This window comes from Ahaetulla prasina, chromosome 7 (assembly GCF_028640845.1).
Source record: "Ahaetulla prasina isolate Xishuangbanna chromosome 7, ASM2864084v1, whole genome shotgun sequence".
NCBI classification, from domain to species: Eukaryota; Metazoa; Chordata; class Lepidosauria; order Squamata; family Colubridae; genus Ahaetulla; species Ahaetulla prasina.
This window is the reverse complement of record NC_080545.1, coordinates 68,470,273-68,495,992: the sequence shown is the minus strand read 5'-3', so window position 1 is coordinate 68,495,992 and position 25,720 is coordinate 68,470,273. Positions and strand designations below refer to the sequence as shown.

The following is a 25,720-nucleotide window of genomic DNA, read 5'->3' as shown; positions in this document are numbered from 1 at the left end:
ATGCAGAAAGACGGAGGCATTTCCATGTAGAAAACTCTGGGGACAGGCAATACATGTCTCAGGCCATTAACTGTCTTTTAAATTTTATATATATTGCTTTCACAGCCCCTTATCCTTTAAATCAATAAGGCAATAAGTTGACTTTGTAAATATACAAATAGAATGAGACTATTGCCTTACACACTGTAAGCCGCCCTGAGTCTTCGGAGAAGGGCGGGATATAAATGTAAATTTAAAAATTAAAAAAAATCTGCTTTTGTGCATTGCCCAGTCACCTTTGATGAGATATGCAGCTATATAATTTATTGCATAAATACATAAATGGTAATTTGTATTATATGGCAAGACCGTTCACCTACATCTGGGAATCATCTGGCCGATGCATGAGCCTAGATAACTTCCTCTCAATCTCTGTACTGAAGAAATCTTCCATAGGTTTAAATGTGATGATCTTCCCAAGGACAGTCACTGGATAGGAATAGGCAGTTGTTTTCTAGTATTTGTCATTTTGTGTCCAGTAACAATTACTGGACTGTTTTTGGGTCCTAACTATCCAGAGTGATTATTTGAGACGATCTCCATCTCAAAACTACATTGGGGTAGTTGCAATTTAAAGGGGTGCTGGGGTCATTCTTCCTTTTTAAAAGTGTGTATATTGCAAATAAATAAGAGTAGTACATACATAGTTCCATAATTAGAAAAGAAAAGAAAAAAGGTTGTGTACAGAATTTGAATTTATCTGGGACACCTGAATACAAAACTGGATCAATATGGAAAATTGCAAATGACTTTGATTTATTTTACAGGGAGAGAAATTGAAATAACAGGTGAACATTTGTAACAGTAATAAAATTTAGAGAGATATTTATATCTCTAGTACCAACCATGAGCTCCATTTTTCTGGGTTTTTTCCATTGTATGCTGATTCAGATACCTATTTCACAAATTTGAGCTTTTTTTCTGAGGATGCCACTTATACCAATGAACCTCAAGGGTTTAGACAAGTGTGAACTGCCTACGGTGATGTCAGATCTAAACTATAATTTCTAATAACTTGCATAAATTGTACTGACCATGGTTGGCATTTATCAATGCACAAATTCAATCACTCTTACAAAAGCCCTTTCACATAAAAAAGAAAGAATGCCCTAGAGTCAAGCTTGACCCATAGTGACTTCATGGATGTATCCACACAATTTTCATGTTCATAATAATGTGGTTTGCCATTATCTTCTGCCAGTATGATTCTCAACCTCCCAATTTAGCCTCTAGTCCTGGTATTTCCTGATGAACTCCTGTCCAAGTGCTAACTAGGTTTGACTCTGCTTAAATTCCAGTCAAGGTGTAATGTATTTGAATTTTAGGAGGGAAATTTGGGCGGGAAAATGCACGTTGCTGATTGGCTGATGCCTCAGCCAAATTACTATTTAAAGAGGGGGTTTTGCCTGTTGTTCCCGGCTGGGATCACAATAAACCAAAGAGCTGTTGTCACTTGTATCGTCTCCTGCCTCTTCATTGCCCGAACATAACACTTTCTCTGAAAAAGAAGAAACAGGTTTGTACAGCGGTTCGAGTTAAGGCAAAGAGTTCAGCGAGAGGGCGAATCGATAAGCGTGTACATGGCCGCATTAACAAAAGCCGCAACCCACTGTGAGTACAGAGACTTGGAGGACACTTTATTAGAACAAATCATTTGTGGGGTCAGGGACATATGACTACAGAGGCGGCTGCTGTCGAAAAGCAACCTAACCCTGGCGACAGCCCTGGATGAGGCCAGGGCACACGAGATGTCCACCAAAGCGGCGGAAACCTTAAAAAAGCCGAACATGCCAAATGCCGCGGCGAAAGCAACGCCAGTCCACAGCGAAGAAATCCAGGCCGAATCGGACAGTGAAGAAGAGGAAGAGGTTTTCCACACCGGGAGGCCGGAGAGAGGCGACCGGGATGAGTGCGTGAGTTGCGGAGGCCAATACCAACGACAGAATTGCAGGTTCAAGGACGCAATTTGTCGGCGGTGTGAAAAGAAAGGACACATAGCTCAGGCCTGCCGAGCCTCCCAACCTTCCCACCAAAAATTCAAACCGGCCAATCAACAGGGCGCCGGATCCGCGAAGCGGCCAGGGATTGGTCAGTTCAAAAAAGGCGCGAAGTTGAATCAGACCACTGTGCGAGTGGGTCACGCATCGACACGGCTAGAAAAGAAAATATTCACCAAGACATACATCGAAGGAGTGCAGTGTAAAATGGAGGTGGATCACGATTACGATTATTATCATCAATCACGATTATGTCTTTGGACACAATCGAAAGGGACCTGCCAGACGTCGCGAAACGCCAGCTGCAACCCCAAAAGCTGAGAGTGCAAGACTACCAGGGGAACCGAATCCCTGTTCGAGGAGTCACGTCCGTCAGAGTGAAATATGGACAATTCAAGAAAACCCTGCCGATCACCATCGTAGATGGAAACCTGCCCAGCTTGCTAGGTCTGGACTGGTTCCGAGCCTTGGGCATGGGAATAACCGGGGTTCACAGAAGCGGAGTCAACCTGAAGGACAAATTGTTGAGAGAATTCAACAATTCTCTCCAAGACAGCCTGGGCAAGTACATGGGGACCCCCTTTCATTCAATTTGGACCCCCAGGTGGCTCCCATTAGATTAAAAGGGCCGGAATAGCTCAGGCTGTAAGGAGCCTGTTATTAGAACACAATAGCCTGCAATTACTGCAGGTTCAAGCCCGGCCCAAGGTTGACTCAGCCTTCCATCCTTTATAAGGTAGGTAAAATGAGGACCCAGATTGTTGGGGGGGCAATAAGTTGACTTTGTAAATATACAAATAGAATGAGACTATTGCCTTATACACTGTAAGCTGCCCTGAGTCTTCGGAGAAGGGCAGGATATAAATGTAAATAAAAAAAAAAAAAGCTAGGAGGGTCCCGTTCGCCCTCAAACCCAAGACTGAAAGGGAACTAGACAAATTAGTAAGCCAGGGAATACTAGTCCCCGTCGACCATGCAAAATGGGAGACACCAATAGTGACCCCAGTCAAACCGGACGGATCAGTCCGTATTTGCGCTGACTATAAGACAACGCTTAACAAAGCATTGCGAAAGAGTGCTTACCCCGTTCCCGTAGTGCAACATTTGTTGCACTCGTTAGGGCAGAGACAGGTCTTTGCCAAACTCGACCTGGCTCAAGCCTACCAACAAGTACCAGTTGATAACGAAACAGCCGAAGCGCAGACGATTGTCACACATCGGGGCGCTTTTAAATGCACTCGACTTCAGTTCGGAGTTAGTGTAGCCCCCGGGTTATTCCAAAACCTAATGGAACGACTCCTACAAGGTCTACCGGGAGTAGTTCCATATTTCGACGATGTACTGATATCAGCAGAAAACATGGAAGAATTAGGGGTCAAATTGCGGAAGGTTTTGGGCATTTTCAGGTGTGCGGGGCTTAAGGTTAAACTCAGCAAATGTCAGATAGGAGTTGAATCTGTAGAATTTTTGGGTTACTGGATAGATAAGGAAGGCATCCGCCCAACTGAGAGCAAAATGCGAGCCATTAGAAAGGCCCCAACCCCAAAAAACAAAACTGAATTACAAGCATTTTTGGGGCTTGTAAACTTCTATGCGGTATTTTTAAAACATAAGGCAACGGTAGCCGAACCGCTACATAAACTGCTAGTGAAAAAATCTGTTTGGACTTGGGGCAGGGTTGAGGCTAAAGCATTTGAAGGCGTTAAGAATCTTCTGTCCAGTGATAGCCTTTTAATTCAGTACAATGGGACATTGCCACTAGTACTAGTTTGTGATGCGTCACCCTACGGGGTAGGGGCTGTCCTCAGCCACAGGTTACCGAACGGGTCAGAAGCCCCTATCGCATATTTTCCCGCACGATGTCCGCAGCAGAAAGGAACTATAGCCAACTAGACCGGGAAGCCCTTGCTATAGTCTCTGGGGTTAAAAAATTCCACGAGTATCTGTTTGGGCGGCAATTTGAAATAGTCACAGACCACAGACCTTTATTGGGACTCTTGGCGGGGGACCGTCCAACACCGGTTGCGTTATCACCCAGAATGACCCGTTGGACTATTTTCCTGGCAGCATATTCATACAAACTGTCTCACCAACCGGGCAAGAATTTGGGAAATGCGGACGCTTTAAGTAGATGCCTGTTGCCAGAGACTATTGAAGACCTGACCCCAGGGACGCCTGTCTTGTTAATTGACTCTTTGGACTCTGGTCCAGTCACATCTACGGAAGTGACTAGGGCATCTTACAAAGACATTATTATAAGAACTGTGATCGGTTGGGTGCAGAGGGGATGGCCCGCTGCACCGGGGGATCATTTCAAAGAGTTTACAAAAAAGCGTTCGGAACTGTCAGTACAAGGGGGTTGTCTGTTATGGGGAGAGAGAGTGGTTATTCCGGAAAAATTACGAGGGCATGTGTTGGAGCTATTGCATGTGGGCCACCCAGGGATTGTGAGGATGAAAAGCCTAGCGAGAAGTTATGTGTGGTGGCCACAAATGGATAAAGACATTAGCGATCGGGTGGGGAAATGCCAAGCATGTCAAGAATCAAGGCCACTACCCCCAACAGCCCCCATATGGGAATGGGAGAAACCCCAGGGTCCTTGGTCCAGGATCCACATAGATTTTGCCGGGCCGTTCCATGGGCAGACCTTCTTAATTGTGGTAGATGCCTACTCAAAGTGGTTAGAAATATTACTCATGAAAACCACAACAGCGGAAGCTGTAATCACAGTTCTGAGGCATCTATTTGTGACACACGGGTTGCCCGACACCATAGTGTCCGATAACGGCCCACAATTCACGGCCACCCAGTTTGAGGGGTACTTGGCAGGAGAGGGCATCCGACATGTCCTCTCGGCACCTTTCCACCCGGCAACGAACGGACTTGCAGAACGTTTCGTACGCAGTGCCAAGGAAGCACTATCTAGAATTAGCCCAGGAGATTGGCAATCCAAAATTGATACCTTCCTGGCAGTCCAACATAGAACTCCCTGTGTGACCACCGGCCGCAGCCCATCGGAGTTATTAATGGGAAGAAGACTCCGGTGCCCCCTAGATCGGTTAAACCCTACATACTCCCCTGATGGGTACCAAAGCACGAAGGGAAAAACCAGAACAATGGCAACAGGTGACCCGGTATGGGCACATAACTATAGTGAGGGACCAGCGTGGCTAAGGGGAACAATTGTAGGAGTGACGGGCCCAAAGTCATACTTAGTGGACATGGGGGATGGCCGAGTGTGGAGACGCCACATAGATCAAGTACGAAAAAGAATACAAGACGATCCAGAAACCAAACAGCTAGATCCTGACTACCAAACATTTGAACCAACAGCTAACTCAACCCCGAGGCGATCGGAGGACTTAGCTGTGTCTGAAGAAGTCCAGCGACGCCAACCGGCTCCTCCAGAGGACAGCAGGGACGACTCTGCCAATAATCCAGGGCCGGAGGGCCCAGAGGAGGAGCTGGGAGGAACAAACAGTCCCTCCGACCAGCTCGACTCACTCCCAGGGAATGAATTGCGCAGGTCAGAGTTAGGAGCCGCCCTGTCTACCTGTGTGACTACGTGGAAAAATGACATGCAAATGCTATGCATAAATTATGTAAATATGGTAAAATGTGTTCTGGGAGGGGAGAAGTGTAATGTATTTGAATTTTAGGAGGGAAATTTGGGCGGGAAAATGCACGTTGCTGATTGCCTGATGCCTCAGCCAAATTACTATTTAAAGAGGGGGTTTTGCCTATTGTTCCCGGCTGGGATCACAATAAACCAAAGAGCTGTTGTCACTTGTATCGTCTCCTGCCTCTTCATTGCCCGAACTTAACACAAGGTATTGCTACAGAAAATATCTCAAATATGACCTGTCAAAAGATCCATAATGCATATGAAGTTAGGTTTTAAGTGAAAAGTTATCAGAAGTAATTTTTACTTCCTCCTTGATATGGACTAAATTAGATAGGAATTAATCAAGAGATGCCATTTGAATCTCATCAATAGAATTTGTTGCAATGGAACAGTCCAATTCATGCTTTTTTGACCATGGTTAAGATTATAAGTAGTCGTATTTCCTTCAATTATGTATAAAACTGCATTTATATTCTGTAATAAGAAGAAAATATCGTCATAGAACAAATTCTTGATTATAACAGGGCTGTATGTGATCAGTAAAATTTCTAACCCATCTCCCCAAAAATTCATTGAAGTCCAGTAAAAGCAAGGAATTAAACATTTTCGTAATGATATGGGTTTCATTTGGAAGCCTTAGGCAGATGATCTTTTAAATTAAAAGGGCTTATATAAAGAATATTTGTGTTTGCATTGTCAATCAGGGACTAAAGCCCATTCTCCAATGCAGCCCTTGCGATCTCCAATTCATTTTCTACTTATACTATGGTATGAAAAAAACATAAATATGTTCATTACTACATTAAAAAGAATTATGCATGACTACGATTTATATTTTATGTTTTCTTTCTTTCTTGTGGTCAGATGAAGGAAAAGCAATCTTGATACTTAGCCACATGATGGTGCTCTTGTACTATTTTTCCTGTTTATTCAGATTTTTATCAAATTCAGTTCTTTGACTTGCATAATGGGGGCTGAGCTCTAAAAAGTCGATGGGGCCATGGCAACTTTACATATATTTTAAAATACGTTACAGCTAGCCCTCTCTTAACATCTTGTTCAGGAACCATTCGTAGTTACAAATGCTGAATAATGAGACTTATGACTGGTCCTTGAAATTGTGGTTCTCACCGCATCCCTGTAAGTCACATGATCATGACTTACAGCATTTACAACAGTAATACCTTCCCATGGTCACAGGATCACCATTTGTGATCTTTACAATCAATGAGCAAAATTAGGGAAGCCAGCAGGAAGTCACAAGTCACGGTCATATGACATCATGCTTAAAAACCCACAGTAATTTGTTTAGCAGTTGGAACTGTTGTAAGTGAGCACATCACATTTACCAATTTAAGCCACTTCGTTTAGAAACAGAGTTGCCAATTCCAATTATGGTTTTTTTTTTTTAATTTGCATTTATATCCCGCCCTTCTCCGAAGACTCAGGGCGGTTACTATGTTAGCAATAGTCTTCATCCTATTTGTATATTTATATACAAAGTCAACTTATTGCCCCCAACAATCTAGGTCCTCATTTTACCTACCTTATAAAGGATGGAAGGCTGAGTCAACCTTGGGCCTGGTGGGACTAGAACCTGCAGTAATTGCAAGCAGCTGTGTTAATAACAGACTGTCTTACCAGTCTGAGCCACAGGGGCCCTTGTGGTTGGTTGGTTAGGATGGTTGGTTAGGATTACCTGTACACTGCATGTACCAAAGCATTTTATCTTATGCGACTATGAAATTTAAAATTCAACTGCAATGGAATGGCTGCATGTTCACAATCTTGCTTACACCCCTTTTCAAGTAATTTTATACAATACTTTTATAAAATGGAAAAAAGGTGTGATTTTATTTTTTTATTTATTTCTATCCCTCCTTTATTATTTTTACAAATAACTCAAGGCGATGCACATATCCAGCACACCTTCCTCTTATTTTCCCTACAACAACACCCCTATGAGGTGGGTTGGGCTGAGAGAGAGAGAGTGGCCCAAAGTTACACAGCTGGCCTTCATGGCTAAGGTGGGACTTGAACTTATAGTCATCTGTTTTCTAGCTTGGTGCTTTAACCACTAGACCAAACTGGTTCAAATATGTATTTTATATTGTACTGAATTATATACTGATTATTTGGGATTTAGCATGTTCAGAACAAAGATGGATTATTTTTATGCTATAACAATAAAATAAATAATTGTTGGATGGATAATACTTTATTTCCAGATATAAAGGACTAGATATCAGAGAAATGTGATTTAGCAATTTCTTTTGATCCTCTGCATGCAGTGTTCCTTATCTACTGATTTCTATTCAGGTAAAACATTTCCTGTAGAAAATATGTCCAACTAGCCAAGTCTAGGTATGTAATCACACTTTATTCCAGATGAAATGGTTAATCCATTTAGTCTAATATTGTCTACTCTGATTTGCAGGCGCTCCAAGACATCATCTGGATTTCAGGTGGGATCCCACCCGTCACCTGCCACTGATTTTTTTTTTTAGCTAGAAGATATCAAAGCTTGAATTTGTAACTCTGCATACAAAACAGATATAGTTGTAATGGATGATGATTATTCTCTCACAGTACTGTTGCTTATAATGGGTCCTTCACCATAATTCAATTAGTCGGAAGAATCTATTACTTGTCTCACATATATGAACATCAAACTCCTTCCTACGCATGACATGCTGCCATTCAACATGGGTGGCTTCACTGTCAGATGCTTTGATCAGTACTCCCATTCATGTCACTTAACTGTGCACTTAAAACCTAAAGCACCAAAGGAAAGAGAAGCAATTGTTAACAAAGTCATGTCCCACACAGACATATTTTTAAATAAAAGAACGGCTCTCTTCTTCATGTCAAGAGTCAGGTCAGAAGACTCTTGGCTCTTCAGACATTTTAACAGCAGCTGAGGGGGGAAATGGCATATGATGCAATCAGATTCTTTCTTGATTCCTTAAATCAAATCCCCTTTTTAAGACTTGAATTCTTTTACAGAGGTAAAAATGTTTGCAATATTTTCTCTGTCAAGCTATACCCCACGCTTGGTTGTATTCTTGCTTAATTATATTGTCAGTACATAAATTACAGGAGTGCTATATAATTAAATCTTGTCATTTGCAAGGAGCCGTGAAGTACTTGTTTTTTAAAAAAACCTAATCTCATAGCATGACCATGTTTCTGCTTCTATTAGAACAAAACTGAATGAAGAAACTTCTGAATTTCCTAGCTAGGGTGTTAAACCAAGAGAGGAAATACAGGTAAGAAGAGATAAAGGAGGTCTTTGCTTTCAGCTGCCCTAAATGTTAGTGAACCTGAACACAGAAAATAATACATTTGCCTTTTATCTCATCACAGATATCAATGTCTAGAATCATTTTAACATTAATATTTTATTGGGTTCTACTAATTTAGATTAAATATTAATATATATTGCTAGTCCATGTATGATATTACCATATACTTACTTATCGGTACTTGCTTACGTACTTATTTACTAAATAAATAAATAAATAAATAAATAAATAAATAATCACATATGTTAATTAGCTTCCCAATGCTAGCATATTTCATCTGTATGATTTTTTTCCCATCCTGGTATCTTGAAACATCACAGCGTTTCTTAAACTTGGCAACTTTAAAACTTTACCTGACTCTGTGGTCTCTTCCCATAATCCCAAAAGTTTTAAACAAAAACTTTCTAATATTGACCTCACCCCATTCCTAAGAGGACCATAAGGGGCGTGCATAAGAGCACAAACGTTCCTATTGTTCCTGTCCTATTGTTTTTCTTTTTCTCCTGTTTTTCTTCTTCTCATATATATGTATGTATGTATGTATGCTTATTCCTCCTAATATTTACTCCTATATATGTTTATACACTATATAATCTTTTCTGTATGATACTTATATATTTTGTTGTGACAAAATAAATAAATAAATAAATAAACTTGTGGATTCCAAGTCCCAGAATTCCCCATCAAGCATGATTCCCATTTTTAAAATAACTCCCATCTTCCTGTGGCAGGAAATAACGGGACCAAAGGGGGCAATACTTGTAGCTCCGGGTTGAAATGATGATGTTACCTAGTTTGGGTAATGAAAGGTCTGCAAGAAAACAAGCAAGCTCAGAGAGCGCCAAGGACCGACTCGCACTTGTGTAACAGTAACAGAGTTGGAAGGGACCTTACAGGTCATCTAGTCCAACCCACTGCTCACGCAGGAGAACTGTACCAGGGATTCGAACTGCCGACCTTTCTGATCGACCTAGGCAGGTGTTTAAGCCACTTGCCCATTTGTACCTCTGAAACTGGATCCTAGCCCGTGAAAACGTTTGCTACAACCAATCTTCTGCCGTTTTACTGAAAACTTTGCGCTCCACTTCGCACCTGCTCACCTTAACTAAGGAAACCAGACTTCTTCCCTCAGTTCCCCCGCCCCGCCTTTGTGACGTCAAGAGAGCATCTTACTACGGTACGTACCGAGACGGCTCATTTCTAACACTAGATCTCACACAGTCCAAGCTTAGTATCGCGAGACGTTATTAAGGTGATTTCTCCCCCCCCCCCCCGGTGTTTCCTATACCTTCCTTAACTCAAAGGCTCCTGGATCTATTGCAAGTTGGTCCTCCGGGCAGGTTTGGCAGTGACGTGGGAGACAAACCTCCATCCCCCCCTCCCCGGGTCCCGCTGCTTTTCCGGGAAGAGAAAACGGGTAGGTGGGTGCGGAGCTGGAGGCAGAGGCTTCCGGTGGTTGACTGGCTCCATTTCTCTTGGGGAGAGCGCGTTGTCCTTCCACTGGAAAGGGGCGATGATTGGGGGCAAGAGGGGTTCCCTATTGGCTTCGTCAGTTAATCCCCCCCAGTTTGGCCACTTAAAACAGGTGGTGTTTCTGGTCCAGAGTCCTTTCTCTATGCAAGGTGACTCCTGTGCCTAAGATTGGCAATGGGGGTAAAAAGCTGCCCAGCTTGTTGTTTGATTTAAATAAATTTGTTTATTTGTATATTTCATTGTTGTTTTGCTGAGTGGGGTGGGGGTAGAAAGATGGGAAGTGGGGGGGAGACAGCCTGGATTCTTTTTATTACCTATTTGTACCTTGCAAAAACCTACCCTATATGAACATTTCTGTCTGCAGGTGAGTTTTCAGTCCAAGTCGATTTTGCAGCCTGGTGGCTAAATTCAACTTTTTCCGGTCCTCAAAACTAAGAATTGTTTATTAGATGTATGTCTTTCATCAAGAAGCTCCGGGTGGGATATATAGCGCTGCCTGTTCCAATTTTTCTCTGCAAAACTCCTTGAAGTTGGTTAGAGCAACTAACCCAAAGTTATCCAATGAGTATTTGTGGCTGAGGATGAACCAGAATCTCTCCAGCTCTAATCCAGCACCTTAACCACTACATATTGATCTCACCCCATTCCTAAGAGGTCTGTAAGGGGCATGCATAAGAGCACAAGCGTGCCTACCGTTCCTGTCCTATTGTTTCCTTTCGTTATATCCAATTAATATAGTTATTACAGACTCATGCTTATATATATGCTCATATATTGTATATTTATTTCATGCTTATGCTTATATATACTGTGTGACAAAATAAATAAATAAATAAATAATCACATTCTAACTATTATAGCAGTATTGCTGTCTTCTTCTGAAAATAGGTGACTCTTTGCACCCTCAGAAAGAAGCTTTAGCACCAGTTTGTATTTACATATCTAATTGGATATTGAAAGCAATTAATATGAAACTTTTTAAAGGCCTTTCTTTAAAAAAAAACTATTAAACTTTTCAAGATACAGGTCATTATGATGTTTCCAAGAAATGGCAAAATAGGAAGAGAAGAGATAACAGTTGTCAAAGACCAACAGTTAACCAACTTGAACTTGATTAGCAGGTTTTGGTCATTATGAATCACATAGATTTTTGAGAATGCACATACCTAATTGCTGTGGCTTTTATGCATTTATCTTAAAAAAAAGTTACTTGTTCAGTAGCTAGCACAAATAATGATAGCTAAAAGGTGGTTTAAGCTTTGACAGCTCTGCTTGAAGTAGTTTCCAATTGAAAAGTCAAGAAGCAGGACTGAGAAATCAGGACTGCTTGAGATTGGGAAGTACTGCCAGCCAGACCAGACAGTACAGAGTTGATAGACTAGTGAATCTGATTTAAAATAATGTTGGTATTTTTAGTCTGATGCTTTATCTGAGAAAAATATTTGATATATTTATAACCCCAATTAGGATCGGAATTTTGGCTGCTAAGTGATATCATTAAATGATTGGACCCAATTTTATTACCATTTTTACCATAGTGGTTAAGAAAATCATGTAGTCTGAAAATCAGGTAGTCTGACAATAAGCAATTGATGTTGCTTATTGGAAACTGCTGGAAAATCACAAATTGTGATGTGATAATAGGATCCTGCAGCTACTCATGAATGCCAGGTGGCCATAAAGCATCTAAATTGCAATCATGAGACCAGAAGGATAATTGACAATTATAATTTTGAGGACAAATCACTTTTCCTGAGACTGTCATAACTTTGAACCATCATTACATGATTGAGAACTACCTGTGTACCAAACTTTAGGACCCATAAAGCACTTCTAGCAATTGTAAAGTTGTCATGCCACAACTGCCTGGCATGATCACATTTTGGGTGCTTGACCACAGACTGGTCTTTACAACTAGTTTCCGCTCCTTCAGTCATGTGACCATGGTTTGTGAGTTTTTTTGCTGGTTTATGGCAAAAACACTCATTTGGGAAGAATGGGTTCATATTTGCCACTGTGGAATTTGCTTAATGACTTTAGATTTGCTTAATGACCACAGTGATTTGCTTAATGATGTCAGATATCACCCAAACAGAATCATTACTTGAAGACTGGACTTGAGAAATAAAACTTTGGTAGTATTGAGATATAGCATCTGTTATAATTTATACTCTTTTAGCTGTAAACATTTTAAATTAGGAACTAGGCCTTTACGTTTTTTGTGATATGTTTCGTATTTTATTAATAGCTTCGTAGATTGTTTAATGATAATAACCTGAGAAGGGAGGCAGTTTTTCTTACTGTTCAGCAGATACAATAGAAGTTAGAAACACAAAAACAAAGATTTTGATAAGCATATGAAAAGATGAGATGAGTAATCTCCATTGATAATCTTTTTTTTTTCCTTTTAGGTAGTCTGGAAAAATCAGATTCTTCACAAAGTGTTCAGTAATTTAGAACAATGTTTACAGACTTGGAGTATGACATTGAGGAAGACAAACTGTAAGTTTTCTTTTTCCCTGTCTCCTGCTAGTAATGTGTGTCTTTGTATTTGATTTGGGGAGAACTGGAATTAGAATTGTTTAGAAATCACACAACAATAATTTCTCAAATGGAAAAAAAAAGGAGCAACAAGAATTCAGAGAAAACAGCAAAGCACACTCAAAGACTAGTAGATTTAGAGCCAAATCAAAATGCCTTAGTTCTGGAGTTTTATTCATTTACAGACCTTTTTCTTCAGTTTGGATTGGGAAAGTGTATTCTATAGAAGTCAAGTCAAAATCTTCAGTATTTCCTGGGTTAAATGACTAAAAAGAAACATGTAAACAAGGCAATTATGGATATAGTTTGCATTAATTTCTCTGTTATTATTAGGTGATTACTCTTTTTCAGCTTTTACTTGATTGAATTTATATTCTCCTGGCAGTCTTATTATATAGATTGTGAATTCCAAATCCAACAGATTTGGAGAGAACTGAGAAAATAATAAATTACAATAAGAATATAGATATAGATATAGATATATACTGTTAAAATTACAGGAAAAGTTTGTGATACATGTCTGAAAAGATCAAATTTTAATGCCTGCAAGAAAAACAATCAGTTTTTATTTTTAAAAGGACAGTAAGTCCTAGAAGGAAAATCGGTGCAGCAGTGATCTGTGCTGGAAAATAACGGAATGAACTTTGTAAATTTACATCTGGCTTTATGTTGCTATGAAACTAATTTAAAATCTAAGGTGTTCTGGCTGTAAGTTAAAGCTGGTAATCTGAGGCTAAACAATATCAGTGAGAGACCACAGTTTAATCATGCAAGATGTTTTGGCTCTTGCTATGCTTCTGCAAATAATTTGCGTGTTTTAATCAAGATAAACAAAGATATTGTTCACACTTTATATATTTAAGAAATAAACATCTGACACAACAAAGCAGGGGCAGTTGGCAGGTATTTGTGTTTTTATCTCTGTTTTAGGGGGATTCCTACAGTTCCTGGAACAGTGACCTTGAAGAAAGACTCTCAGAATCTGATTGGAATTAGTATAGGTGGAGGAGCCCAGTATTGCCCCTGCCTGTATATCGTCCAGGTTAGTGTTAGGGAAGAGGAATATATTCTGAGAAAGAAAAATAAATAAATAAAAATTGTATGCAACATCCGGGGAACAGAATTTTGATTGTGGGGACATTTTCTGAAGATCCAGCCTTGTAGTCTGTAAGCGATAGCAACAACAATAGTAAAAAAAAAAAAAGAGCAAAGAGTGGTGGACTACAGTGCATGAAGCTTATGGGATAATAAATAATTTATTTTTAATGGGCTATTTAATCCATTTATAACATCAATGAGATAAATTAAACTACCAAATATATGTATTTTCTGGTCTGATATAGCTAATTTCTCTTTTTCATAAAAATAAGCATGGTCTGGACTAGAACGATACTTCAAATTCACTGAATCTTATATGTGAACTCAACATTTTAAAAAAATCCTGCCATGGATGTTAAACAAAAGGGGTTCAAGGAGAATTCAGTCATAGTTTTGAATGTATTCTGATTTCAAAAGATTAGACTATGAACCTCTTCACAAGTGGCAGTAAGATTTCTTTCTGTGTTTAATGAAGTATGATATGGGAAGCTGCCCAAATAGTGAGTGAATTATGGAAAGTCAAAAAAAAAACCTGGTTTGAAATCTCTGGATTAAAAAACACTTCAGGTCATCTAGCAGCTTTTATTATAGAAGAATGGATATCAAATAAACCTGCAGTAGAATGAAATCTTTCAACCAAGTAATACTAGCTTTTGTATGACTTCAGCACCACATAGTATAGATACAAGCAACAAGTGTTTATGAAGGTATGATATTTTATGATATTTTTGAAAATTAAGGAATTTTTATAAGTAACAAATATAGAAAGAAAAGTAGTAATTATGCATGGAAACTATAGTTCTTTCTCTATGGCTTCTTTGATCAAAGCAATAGCTTATATACCACTTCACAATACTTTTACAGCCTTCTCTAAGTGATTTACAAAGTCAGCATATTGCCCCCAACAATCTGTGTCTTCATTTTACCAACCTCAGAAGAATGGAAAACTTGAGCCATTCAGGATCGAACTCCTGGCAGTGGGCAGAGTTAGCCTGCAATACTGCATTCTAACCACTGTGCCACCACGGCTCTTCCATCATCACTATGTATTTCTCCTCAGGTATTTGACAATACTCCTGCAGCCCTTGATGGAACGTTGGCAGCTGGTGATGAAATCACAGGTGTGAATGGGAAATCAGTCAAAGGGAAAACCAAAGTAGAAGTAGCCAAAATGATACAGGTGGTGAAGGTGAGAAACTTCAAGGATTGCTGGAATGTAATTTTTGGGGTTTTGCTTATGCAAGAGAAATGCTTTTCTCTTACAAACCCATAATATTTGGTTTTGGTCTTCTAGGGAGAAGTGACAATTTATTACAACAAGCTCCAGGCTGATCCAAAACAGGGAAAAACTTTAGACATTGGTGAGGAAAGACTTTGACTCTCTTGAAGATTTATTTTTAGCCTGTTTTTGTGATGCAGGGGTTATGCTACATTTTGGAAAATGTTGCTTATGTCTCTTTTCTGGAATGCAGTGCTAAAGAAAGTGAAGCACCGCCTGGTAGAGAACATGAGCTCAGGGACAGCAGATGCCCTAGGGCTAAGCCGAGCTATCCTCTGCAATGGTAAGTACCATGCTAGATTTGCATGTTTTAATCAAGATAAACAAAGATATTGTTCACATTTTATATATTTATTTATCAAATTTAGAGGCCACCTGTCTCACTCTCAGATTGTATTTCATTGTTGCATTTGTCTTTTTAGTCTTAACCTTGGTTTAGGAAAGAAATATCTGACACAATCTTGATTCCAATTATTTACAGTATCTCTGTTGTGGTGAAAGCAGGGTCAGTTGGCAGGTTTGTGTTTTTATCTCTGTTTTAGGAGGATTCCTACAGTACCTGGAACAGTGACCTTGAAGAAAGATTCTATCATTCCCAAGTGCAGGATGTAAAAATAATAGATGTAATACTTTATGCTCCTAAAATAATTTACTGTTGTAATCCACTCCTTCTAGATGGCTTGGTAAAGCGATTAGAAGAGTTGGAGAGGACTGCAGAACTATATAAAGGTAATGACACTTTTTTTTCTTTGTAGTCTGGAAAAATGTTATCTTACTGCTCATATCAATGATGATTTCTTGGGAGATCAATTGATCTGAGTAAGTATATTGAATACACATGTGCAGGCTTTCAGCCCTTAATGACATACATGCAGTGGCAGGTTAGGTCTGCTTGTACCTGGAACATTTGAGGAGCAGATGTGGACTGTCTCTCTTGCCTCTCTCATCTACAAAGCCTTCTTCCATCCATTGCCTTTTTAAGATAAACCCACTCTTATGCAAACACACAGAATGAGGTAATTTCCCCACTAGTGACTTACAGCATCTTCAAGAACATTCTAAACACTATTGTGCCAAATTAATAATAATCAGGACAGACTTTGTATCATTTCAACCATGGCTGATGATATTGTGAAGATGCTAGCCCCCACTCCATTAACACACGAGAATCGAAAAATAGTAAAACTCCTCTCGTATGTGTTGACATTGCACTATCTCCCACCTTCTGCTATCTTGCAAATTAGTACAATAACAGTTTATGAATTTGAGAGTGAATGTTTCTCAGCTGTTTACAGTAGAAGGAAAGAAGCAGTAGTAGAGAGAAGTAGAGAATGTTTGGGAGCTACAGTTACCCATGTTTCCCCAAAAATAATATTAATTTTTACTCCAAAAGACACATTAGGGCTTATTTTCCAGTTAGGTCTTATTTTGGGGGAAATGTGGTACTAAATGGGTCCGATTGGGTGACAATCTTAACTGGGATTTATTTTGGGGGTAGGACTTATATTATGAGCATCCTGAAAAATCATGCCAGGGCTTATTTTCCAGTTGGGTCTTATTTTTGGGGAAACAGGGTAGATCTTAAGATCAGGATCACAATTGACTGGTGGAATTGCCCATTTGTTTGCTTATATCTTGTTTATCATATAAAAGCACCTTGAAGCATTATTTTGCTTGATAATATTGATAACATGGCTGATTATCAGTAAAATTTTCAGCATGGCTTATTTTTAGTCTTGCTAACAAGTTATTTGGTCTGTAGGTAGAGTGCTCCTTACCTAGAGCCACAAGCAAATATCCTACATTAGATGGCCATGGAAAGAGTTGATGCTTTTGTGTGGTTTAGTAAATATACGTCCATTGTGGTGAGCAAACTATTCCCAGAAGCACAGAATATGACTAGTGAAGAACAAAGAATGACTTTTGCATTTGGTCGGTGTAGCTTTCGCCACTCAGTTACTTCTGCAGGCAATCTCAAAATAAAAATAAATCAGTGTTGACTTGTCCCCAACCATATTTTGATTTTGTTTTCTTTCACCAAATATCTGGTTTAGTATTAAAATGTAGACTGAAAAGTAACAAAAGTTCCTTGATAAATGAGATTTTAGTGAATCAGTAGCACTTTTTTCCTTCTCCTTTGCCTAGGGATGACGGAACATACCAAGAGTCTTCTCAGAGCCTTCTTTGAACTGTCTCAGACTCACAGAGGTAAATGGATAGAGCATTTGCCAATTATGGCCATAACCTCTTTAAAAGTAACATAGCAGCTTGTATTGAGATGCTAATGTGTGCTCCATCAATTTCTTTTTCCTTCTGTTCAATTGTGTCCAATTTTGGAGACTGCCAGGACAAATCCATGCAGTTTTCTTGACAAAGTTTTTCAGAAGTGATTTGCCATTGCCTTCTTCCTAGGGCTGAGATAAATTGACTGACCTAAGATAACCTAGCCGGTTTTGTGCCTAAGGCAGGACTAGAACTCACAGACTCCCAGTTTCTAGTCCGATTCTGCCAATTTGACTCTTATCTAATTTATTTTTTAGTTCATTGTAATTAAAATAAATATGCAACTAGCATGCTACAAAATAAAAAGCCAAGTAAGCATGTTATATATTTCCAAGATTCTTCTGGGCCCTGCTAATGTCTGAGAGGTATTTATAAGAAAAAACTGATAGGGGTCTGCAGTGATGTTTTGGAAGTGCGCTTAGTTACCCAGAAGACAAACCAAAGGAAACTAAGGAAACAGAGAATAATCTCAGGTTTGTCACTGGCCATAACCATCATGGCACCAATTTTGTCAAAATGGCTTTAATATTCTTTCTAAATTCCAGATATGGCCACTGGTTTTCAAAATTTGGGCTGCATGCAGGGCTGGCACCAGGTCTGTGTGAACCATTTATCCAGGGCAACCTATTGGAGAAATAACTTCTAGCTTACTGACTAGAATGAGATTTAAAGTGGGACAGCATAAACTCTAAATCTAGACATGTTTGCCTTCTGGTGCCTTCCTGACATGTCAGGCTTCAAGTTCCATAATCCTCAGGGTATCAGTCATTCTTAACTGGTGAAAAATTGAGTAATTTAGACCAGAAAATGCACCTATAATTTTTGACTCCAGTTTCTATTGCATGTTTTTGCTGTATGATGACCAGCATTTGGTGATGTTTTTTCGGTTATTGGTGTACGGGAACCTCAGCCAGCGGCCAGTGAAGCGTTTGTAAAATTTGCTGATGCTCATCGCAGTATTGAGAAATTTGGAATCCATCTTTTAAAAACCATTAAACCAGTAAGAATATGTATTTTATCTTTATTATGCTCAAAACAATCATTCTTTATATAAAGACTACACACGCATGCTTAAAGACTATATTTTTAATAGGTCTGTGGAGATTCTCAATTTTTTAAATAAAAACAATGATTATAATTGATAATTTAAATATGTATTTGTTGTTTTGTTGTAATGGTCGTATGCTCCCTAGAATCACTTCATGTGAGATGGATGGCCATATAAATTTACTAAATAAAATAGATAAAATATCATTTTAGTATGATAATCTAGGTAGGTAACACAACTGTTTGAGAGTTTCGAAGTGTTCTACCATTGTGCCTGAGGTTCAGGTAGTACTAGTAGTAGGTAGAATGTCTGTCACTAAGCAATGCAGTTGTTAAAGGAATAGTGTCTGATTTCTTGCTATAGTTATTAGGTGAATCCAGTTTCCTCCATTGACTTCACTTGTTGGAAGCCCCCTGGGAAGATCACAAATGGTTATCAGTGACCTTGGGTCACTGCAGTGTCATAAATACACACTAGTTGCCAAGCTGCCAAATTTTGATTATGTGACCACAAAAATGCTGCAACAGTTGTAAGCATGAGAACTGTTGTAAGTTGTTTGTTTCAGCACCATGTCAGGCATATGGTAACCTAATGGTTTTAAGTTTGAGAACTACCTTTATAGAATTCCAGTGTAACACTGTCAGTATCCCAAAGATATAGATGGGAACCTTTTTCTTCTAAATCAGGGGTGTCAAAGTCGATTTCATTGAGGGCCGCATCAGGGTTGAGTTTGACCTCAGGGGGCCAAGGTGGGTGTAGCCAGGGTGGGCATGGTCAGCATGATGTCGCTCATGTCAGGGGTGCCTGTCGTGGCCCGAGCGCTTGCCAGCGAAAATGGACTCCCAAGCTCCGTTTTTGGCTGAAATGGCCTGTAACCCTCTACCAGCAAAAATGGAGCTCAAAGGGGCCACACGCAGCCCTTGCAAGCTTTGTTTTCGGCTAGGATGGCCTCCTGCAACCCTCTACCAGCAAAAACAGAATTCAGGAGAGCCAGGCATGCTGAGCTCTGTTTTCCCTGGCAGAGGTACCTTAGGCCAGTCTTTCACTATTTCCAGGGCAGTCCCATGGGCCAGAAGCAGTCCCCAGGCCTTGAGTTTGACACCCAAAATGCTGTTTTGTGAAGCTTACAACTATTAGACTGTGATGGTGACAGAGAGATGACAAGGCCAAGACCAAACAATAATTTCGCATAGTGTTCAGCTCTTTGTATTATTTTACATACATTCCCCACTCTCTTTCTCTCTGCTGATCAACTCACACAAAATAAGGAGCAGTGCTAAAAGTTTACTGTTTCTGGGGATGTAAAAAAAAAAAGGAGGGATAAATAGTGTTTGATAAAAGGCATAATAAGAATGTGAGATGGTTTCATTTGACTACACTAGTGAGCTACTTTGCTTTCTATGGCCCCTTTTGGTTATTAATCTGTGAGGCTTTCCACATGACCTGTTTATTTGGCTTCCTTTTCTTAGTTCTTTCTAAGATAGATGAGAAATAAGGGCAAGGCACTTTCCCATATCAAACTTCAGATAAAGTTTATTAGCCTGACTTGTCTTGTATTGTGACAGGACAGCATAATGGCAGGGTAGAAATAATATTGTTTTGGACTAGAACAACACAGCACTGGTACTCAGAGCTAGCTCAGATTGGCTCAGGAATAAGATTGTCATCTAGTCCATTGACCTCACCCCATTCCTAAGAGGACCATAAGGGGCGTGCATAAGCGCACAAACGTGCCTACCGTTCCTGTCCTATTGTTTTTCTTTTCTTTTCTTCTTCCTATATATATATTGATGCTTATACCTCCTAATATTTACTCATATATGTGTTTATATACTATATAATCTTTTTGTATGATACCTACATATATTGTTGTGACAAAATAAATACATAAATAAAATAAATAAATAAATATAATGACAAAGTTGATCTATTATTATCTGTCAAATGGTGTAACTACTCTGAGGATAGAAATGTTCCCAAATCATATACTAGCTAATTTTGGGTGGTGAGCTTTCTCACATGCGAAAGCTTGTCTGTTTTATTTTGCTTTATCTTCATTTTTCACTCCCAGTATTTCCTTACAGATGTTGACTGACTTGAACACCTATCTGAACAAAGCAATTCCTGACACCAGATTAACTATCAAGAAGTATTTGGATGTCAAGTTTGAGTATTTGGTGAGCTGTTCTTTTTGTTTTAATTATTCCTTTAGAAAAAACAAGGGGCTTAAAATGCATATTCTTTGAAAGAGAATTTCAATCTTTGTTATGCTTTGAATGTAAACGTTTCTGCTTTTTAAATTTTTTATGTGTGCATATAATATATCTAACAATTCAGGATAATGCTGCATTTAATGGAATGGACTGTGGACATTTTATTTTTGTCTTAGTTATAACTGGTTGGTTATTCTGTAACTTGTAAACACTGCGCTTGTTGTTCCCTTTCAGTCGTATTGTCTAAAAGTGAAAGAGATGGATGATGAAGACTACAGCTGCATTGTAAGTACAGAGGTTCTAATTTCTACTGAGATTCCAGATTTGTTCATAGACGTACTCAGATACTTGCTTGTTTTCAAAGATTTAAATTTAGGGAAGTTTATTGTGTACATTCCGTGTTGAATCTTGCATTGTGTCGCCAAGCGTTATCAAATGAACCTTCTAGATGCCTCCTTTTCCGTAACTCTTAAAATGCTTATGAATTAAGTTTACACCTTATTTCAAATTTTCAAACTGAGATTGTTAATGTTATATGTCACCTATCATTTTCATCTGGCATGCTCCAAGGACAGCCTTTCCTTCTTGACACCTTCCAAAAACGCAGGACGAGATTGGAATTTTGAATGCAGTAATACAAGATTGATTCACTTGTGTTGCACAATCATAGATTGTTTAAGTATTAATGAGTTCTACTGAAGAGAGGCCAAACGTTTGATTGTCACTGCAGAGAAGCCAGATAGATAATATCCCAGTGGACTCAATACAGAGATGTGTTTTGTGGCTTTTGTTTCCCATAATGACGACTATGGTCTCCAGCACATCATCCTTTCTCAGCCTTAGATGGAAAGGCCAAATTGTCTGCTAAGCATCTGGTGTGCCATTATTTTTATTTGAGCAAAAGAAAAGCTTTCTAAAGTTGAAATCTTGAGGACCAGATTCATAGCAGACTTTTCTTTTTTTACTGAAAAAACAAATTACAAATTACAGAGATTAAAGTTTTAGGTTTAAAGATTAAGATTAAGAGTGTCAAGCAAATGGCTCCAGGGAGTGTTGAACATATTCTGTCAATATTGATTTGCACTAAAGTTTCTGTAATTATGGGATAGAATCACCATTAATTTGGAATGGAAAAACTGACCATCTTTCTGATTTGGCCCTTGATCTCATTTACCATGTGATGATCTTGTGATGAGTTTCTGTTTTCTTAAATGTTGGTTTTCTTACCCTCTGGGTTCTAGGCGTCTGCTCCTTTAGCAAAAGATGCTTTAATGTCTGACTGTTGGCCAAGTAAAGAAGTAGCACCGTCATGTGAGGAGCTCACAGTTTGCTAGGATGCATGAAAGAAGCTTTAATAGATATATGAGACGTTGCCCAATCTACCCCGTCGGTTGTTATAGTAATGTAGTATTTTTGGTAGGCCATGGGAGAACCTCTCTACCGGGTTGGAACTGGGAACTATGAATATCGCTTAATCCTGCGCTGCCGCCAGGAGGCACGTTCACGTTTTGCCAAAATGAGGAAGGATGTGCTAGAAAAAATGGAGCTGCTAGACCAGAAACATGGTAAGCGTGGGGTGCTTTTTGTTTAGATCCAAATGACCTCCCAGAATGTTGAGTGACCTAGATCTGCAGATGAAAACTATCAAGCTCCTTAGAAAAAAGAATATGGGATGAAAAGAAAATATGTTTGATCCTGAAAGAACCAAAGTATCATCTTATTTATAACGTGCTTGATTATTGCCATGTATTGGAAGACAAGCACATGCTAGGCCAGGGGTGTCAAACTCAAGGCCCAGGGGACGTATTCAGTCCATGGGGTGCTTAGATCTGGCCGCCCTGGAAACAGCGATGGACCAGCCCACAGTGCCTCTGCCAGCGAAAACGGAGCTCAGGAGACATGACTGACATTGAGCTGGCCACGCCCACCCTGGCCCCTCAAGGTCAAACACAACCCTGATGCAGCCCTCAATGAAATTGTGTTTGACACCCCTGTCCTAGGCTATAAGCTGGGGGTAATGTGTATTTTTGTTCCTCTTTGTTCAATGATTTCTCTCCTTTGCAGTGCAAGATATTGTATTCCAACTCCAGCGTTTTGTGTCCACGCTTTCCAAGTACTATGATGATTGTTACGCTGTGCTAAGAGAAGCAGATGTTTTCCCAATTGAGGTGGACCTAGCACGTACCACATTGAGTTACGGCCAAAAGGATGTCTTCACAGATGGAGCAGAAGATGAGGAGGAAGAAGAAGGCAGTGGAAGTAGAGAATGCAATAAAAAAGACGAAGAAAATGGAGAAAAACTCATTGACGATGCCTAAATTTCTGAATCCTGTCAAAATCCCATCAGAGACTGATAAATTTTATTTCTCTAGACAGCTTGTCCACAGTGACTCTTCTCTTTGTACAAGTCCAACTAGGGAATCAAGATTCTGTGTTGAATGGGAGCATTTGGGGTAATGACATATGCAAAATCTTGCAAAAAAAAAAAATCTCTCTGTCCGTTTGTGCTTTTCTCAAAATCTCACGGATCTCCTCCAGAGCTGGTGGGACTGAAATTACCTTTAAGCAGCCTTCAACCATCTCCCCAATAAGGCTTCCTGCGCAGATGGACTATGATTAAATATACAGCTCTTTCTTTTCCTGTCTCTCAGTCTCTCTCTCCCTCTTTCTTTCTCTTTCAGTAGCTGAGTATCTCATGTAAAAATGCTGAGCGCCTTTGGTTTCCTAGGGTTTTCTTATTCCATCACTTTTCTGTTATTTTTAATCTTGAATGCTATTGCTGCCAGCAGGTGAATTTAGTGTTAAAATGTTGACTTCTCTGCATTGTCAAGGCCCTTAAAAGGGAGACATAAAGATTATTGAGGTTTACAGTAAGTCCACCATTTTAGGACCTAAGTTCTTAATTCATACAATTCACTATCATTACATCTACACATTTTTTCCCGTTTTGAATGCTGCTTTTGTGGAATGAGAGACTATTATGTGTGTCCCCTTAACTTAACACCTCTTTTCCTCCCATTAATCATCAATTCGGCAGCCTTAGAAATGAGAATGATAAACTCAAAGGAAATGGGGAGAATTACTAATATTTCTCTCTCTTATATTTTCTTGAATAAGTACAATATTCAGATGTGATCTAAAAGCAAAAATACAAAATAAGCCAGAAATAAAATCAAAAAGATGAAAATTGTCTGCAATAATATTTATGCCAATGGGGACAACCCATCAGAAATCATTGATAGAACATATTACATGATAGCTAATAATGTGAAAATTTGAGAATACCACTAATACACTGTGAAGAAATCTCCCCATCCTATATCACAGTTTCCATAGGCTGCCGCCCTCCAGTTGTCCCATCACCCACAAAGTAACAAAGTTGAGGAACGCTGCTCACAATTTTGTTGAGTTTTCAAATAAAATATTTTAATTATAAAGCATTGTCCTTTGAGAAGAAAGGGCCTTTTTTTTCTCCTTAAATTGGTGTAGTTTGTGCCAATTGGCAAGAAGAAAAACTATTTGAGAGTATTGATGATGAACATGTTTCCCTGTGGTTTTGGTTTTTGCTTCCTTTTCTCCCTCACACATACACACACCCCAAAAGAAAGCCAAGCTAGGGTCAGAATGATCTTAGTGGGATTTTACAAGTCAAACAGAATGACTAACGAAGAGAAATCTTAGAGGTGACATGATAGCTGTCTTCCAATAGTTGAAGGGTTGTCACAGGGGAGAGGGCATCTATTTATTCTCCAAATCAACTGAGGGTTGGACAAGAAACAATGGGCAGAAGCTAGTCAGAATGAGATTCAACCTAAGTAGAAATTTCCTGACAGAACAATTAAGCAATGGAATAGCTTACCTCCTGCATTTGTGGGGGCCGTCGCTGGAGGTTTTCAAGAAAAGGTTGGACAGCCATTTGTCCATATTGGAATAAGGACTTCTGCTTTGACAAAGGGGCTGGATTAAGATAACCTCCAAGGTCCTAGCCCCATGATTCTAATTGATTCGACTTCACTCGACTCTTATTCTCTAATAAGAATATGAAGTTTCTGGTCTTTTTCCTTCCAACTTAAGCTTTAGGTTTGTGTCTCCTTAATCCTTCTGTTTACACCACAGTAAAAAAAAATCAATAATGAAAGAATCAAATTCCTTCCAGATTGTAGGAGTCATTTGGTTCCAAAAGGGAAATGTTTCCAAAATATTCCTAAAAATCAACCCCACAAAACAGATAAAACACAGCAACTCCTCAAATGTGTTAGAAATGAGAAAAGTTGTATTGATAGGCACCTGTCATGTATGAGCAACCAGACCCACACTGAGGTCAAACAAGCTGCTTTATTGTTCTATGTCTATTCCACAGGAATGCCCCAGCTGATAGATTTTGCCTGGGGAAAACTAGATAAGGCTCAAAGGCATTCCGGAGGGGTCAGACTTCGCTCTCTTGTGTTTACATAATGATTCCAGACTAATTTCCTGCTTGACCACTTCTCTTGACTGGGACAGTTGGTCTCCATCAGTACCCCACTGAATATTTCAGTGTTGGACTATGGTGTCATATACTAATAAAAAGGCTATTATAGGAACTTTTCCAATTGAATTTCCTTCCTGGATCCACATCAAATGTGGCAAATTCAATGCAGTTTCTATACCTACAAATAAGGCTGGCTGTGTGCAGAATTATTACAGGAAAAACTGGCCATCAGAGCAGATAAATAGGTTTCTGTGCCTATTGCCTTGTTTGAAAGGGAAAGTTGGTCTCTGGGATTCTGTGCTCATCTCGCGTGTGCAGCCTAAAGTACTCCTAATCTGTTGGACTACA

At 39.4% G+C, this 25,720-nt stretch overlaps 2 protein-coding genes across 5 annotated transcripts; both read left to right on the top strand.

The window, feature by feature from the left end:
• The first annotated feature begins 1,969 nt into the window (after nucleotides 1–1,969).
• On the top strand, nucleotides 1,970–9,137 carry LOC131201805 (uncharacterized protein K02A2.6-like). The gene is made up of 3 exons (XM_058190040.1): nucleotides 1,970–5,562; nucleotides 8,099–8,126; nucleotides 8,864–9,137. Exons 1-3 carry the CDS (start codon nucleotides 3,896–3,898, stop codon nucleotides 8,876–8,878), a joined length of 1,710 nt encoding a protein of 569 aa, XP_058046023.1. The 5' UTR covers nucleotides 1,970–3,895; the 3' UTR covers nucleotides 8,879–9,137.
• An 869-nt stretch (nucleotides 9,138–10,006) lies between these two features.
• PICK1 (protein interacting with PRKCA 1) lies at nucleotides 10,007–25,407 on the top strand. 4 transcript variants are annotated; one of them, XM_058190044.1, is made up of 13 exons: nucleotides 10,007–10,143; nucleotides 12,851–12,941; nucleotides 13,911–14,022; nucleotides 15,139–15,267; nucleotides 15,373–15,439; nucleotides 15,551–15,640; nucleotides 16,033–16,086; nucleotides 17,503–17,565; nucleotides 18,507–18,640; nucleotides 20,773–20,865; nucleotides 21,136–21,186; nucleotides 22,322–22,466; nucleotides 22,966–25,407. In XM_058190044.1, exons 2-13 carry the CDS (start codon nucleotides 12,901–12,903, stop codon nucleotides 23,217–23,219), a joined length of 1,233 nt encoding a protein of 410 aa, XP_058046027.1. In that variant the 5' UTR covers nucleotides 10,007–10,143; nucleotides 12,851–12,900; the 3' UTR covers nucleotides 23,220–25,407. The 4 variants fall into 4 exon arrangements, with proteins under 4 accessions (XP_058046027.1, XP_058046025.1, XP_058046026.1 ...); XM_058190042.1 differs by lacking the exon at nucleotides 10,007–10,143 and adding an exon at nucleotides 10,245–10,387 and having other exon boundaries at nucleotides 12,855–12,941; XM_058190043.1 differs by lacking the exon at nucleotides 10,007–10,143 and adding an exon at nucleotides 10,251–10,383 and having other exon boundaries at nucleotides 12,855–12,941.
• Nucleotides 25,408–25,720: the final 313 nt, after the last annotated feature.

Coding starts and splice junctions, on each gene's coding strand:
- LOC131201805 (XM_058190040.1), top strand. CDS start 3,896: ATGTCCGCAGCAGAAAGGAACTATAGCCAACTAGACCGGGAAGCCCTT. Junction 5,563..8,098: donor CCAGGGAATGAATTGCGCAG/GTCAGAGTTAGG, acceptor TCTGATTTGCAG/GCGCTCCAAGACATCATCTG.
- PICK1 (XM_058190044.1), top strand. CDS start 12,901: ATGTTTACAGACTTGGAGTATGACATTGAGGAAGACAAACT. Junction 15,268..15,372: donor AAATGATACAGGTGGTGAAG/GTGAGAAACTTC, acceptor TTGGTCTTCTAG/GGAGAAGTGACAATTTATTA. Junction 20,866..21,135: donor ATGTCAAGTTTGAGTATTTG/GTGAGCTGTTCT, acceptor GTTCCCTTTCAG/TCGTATTGTCTAAAAGTGAA.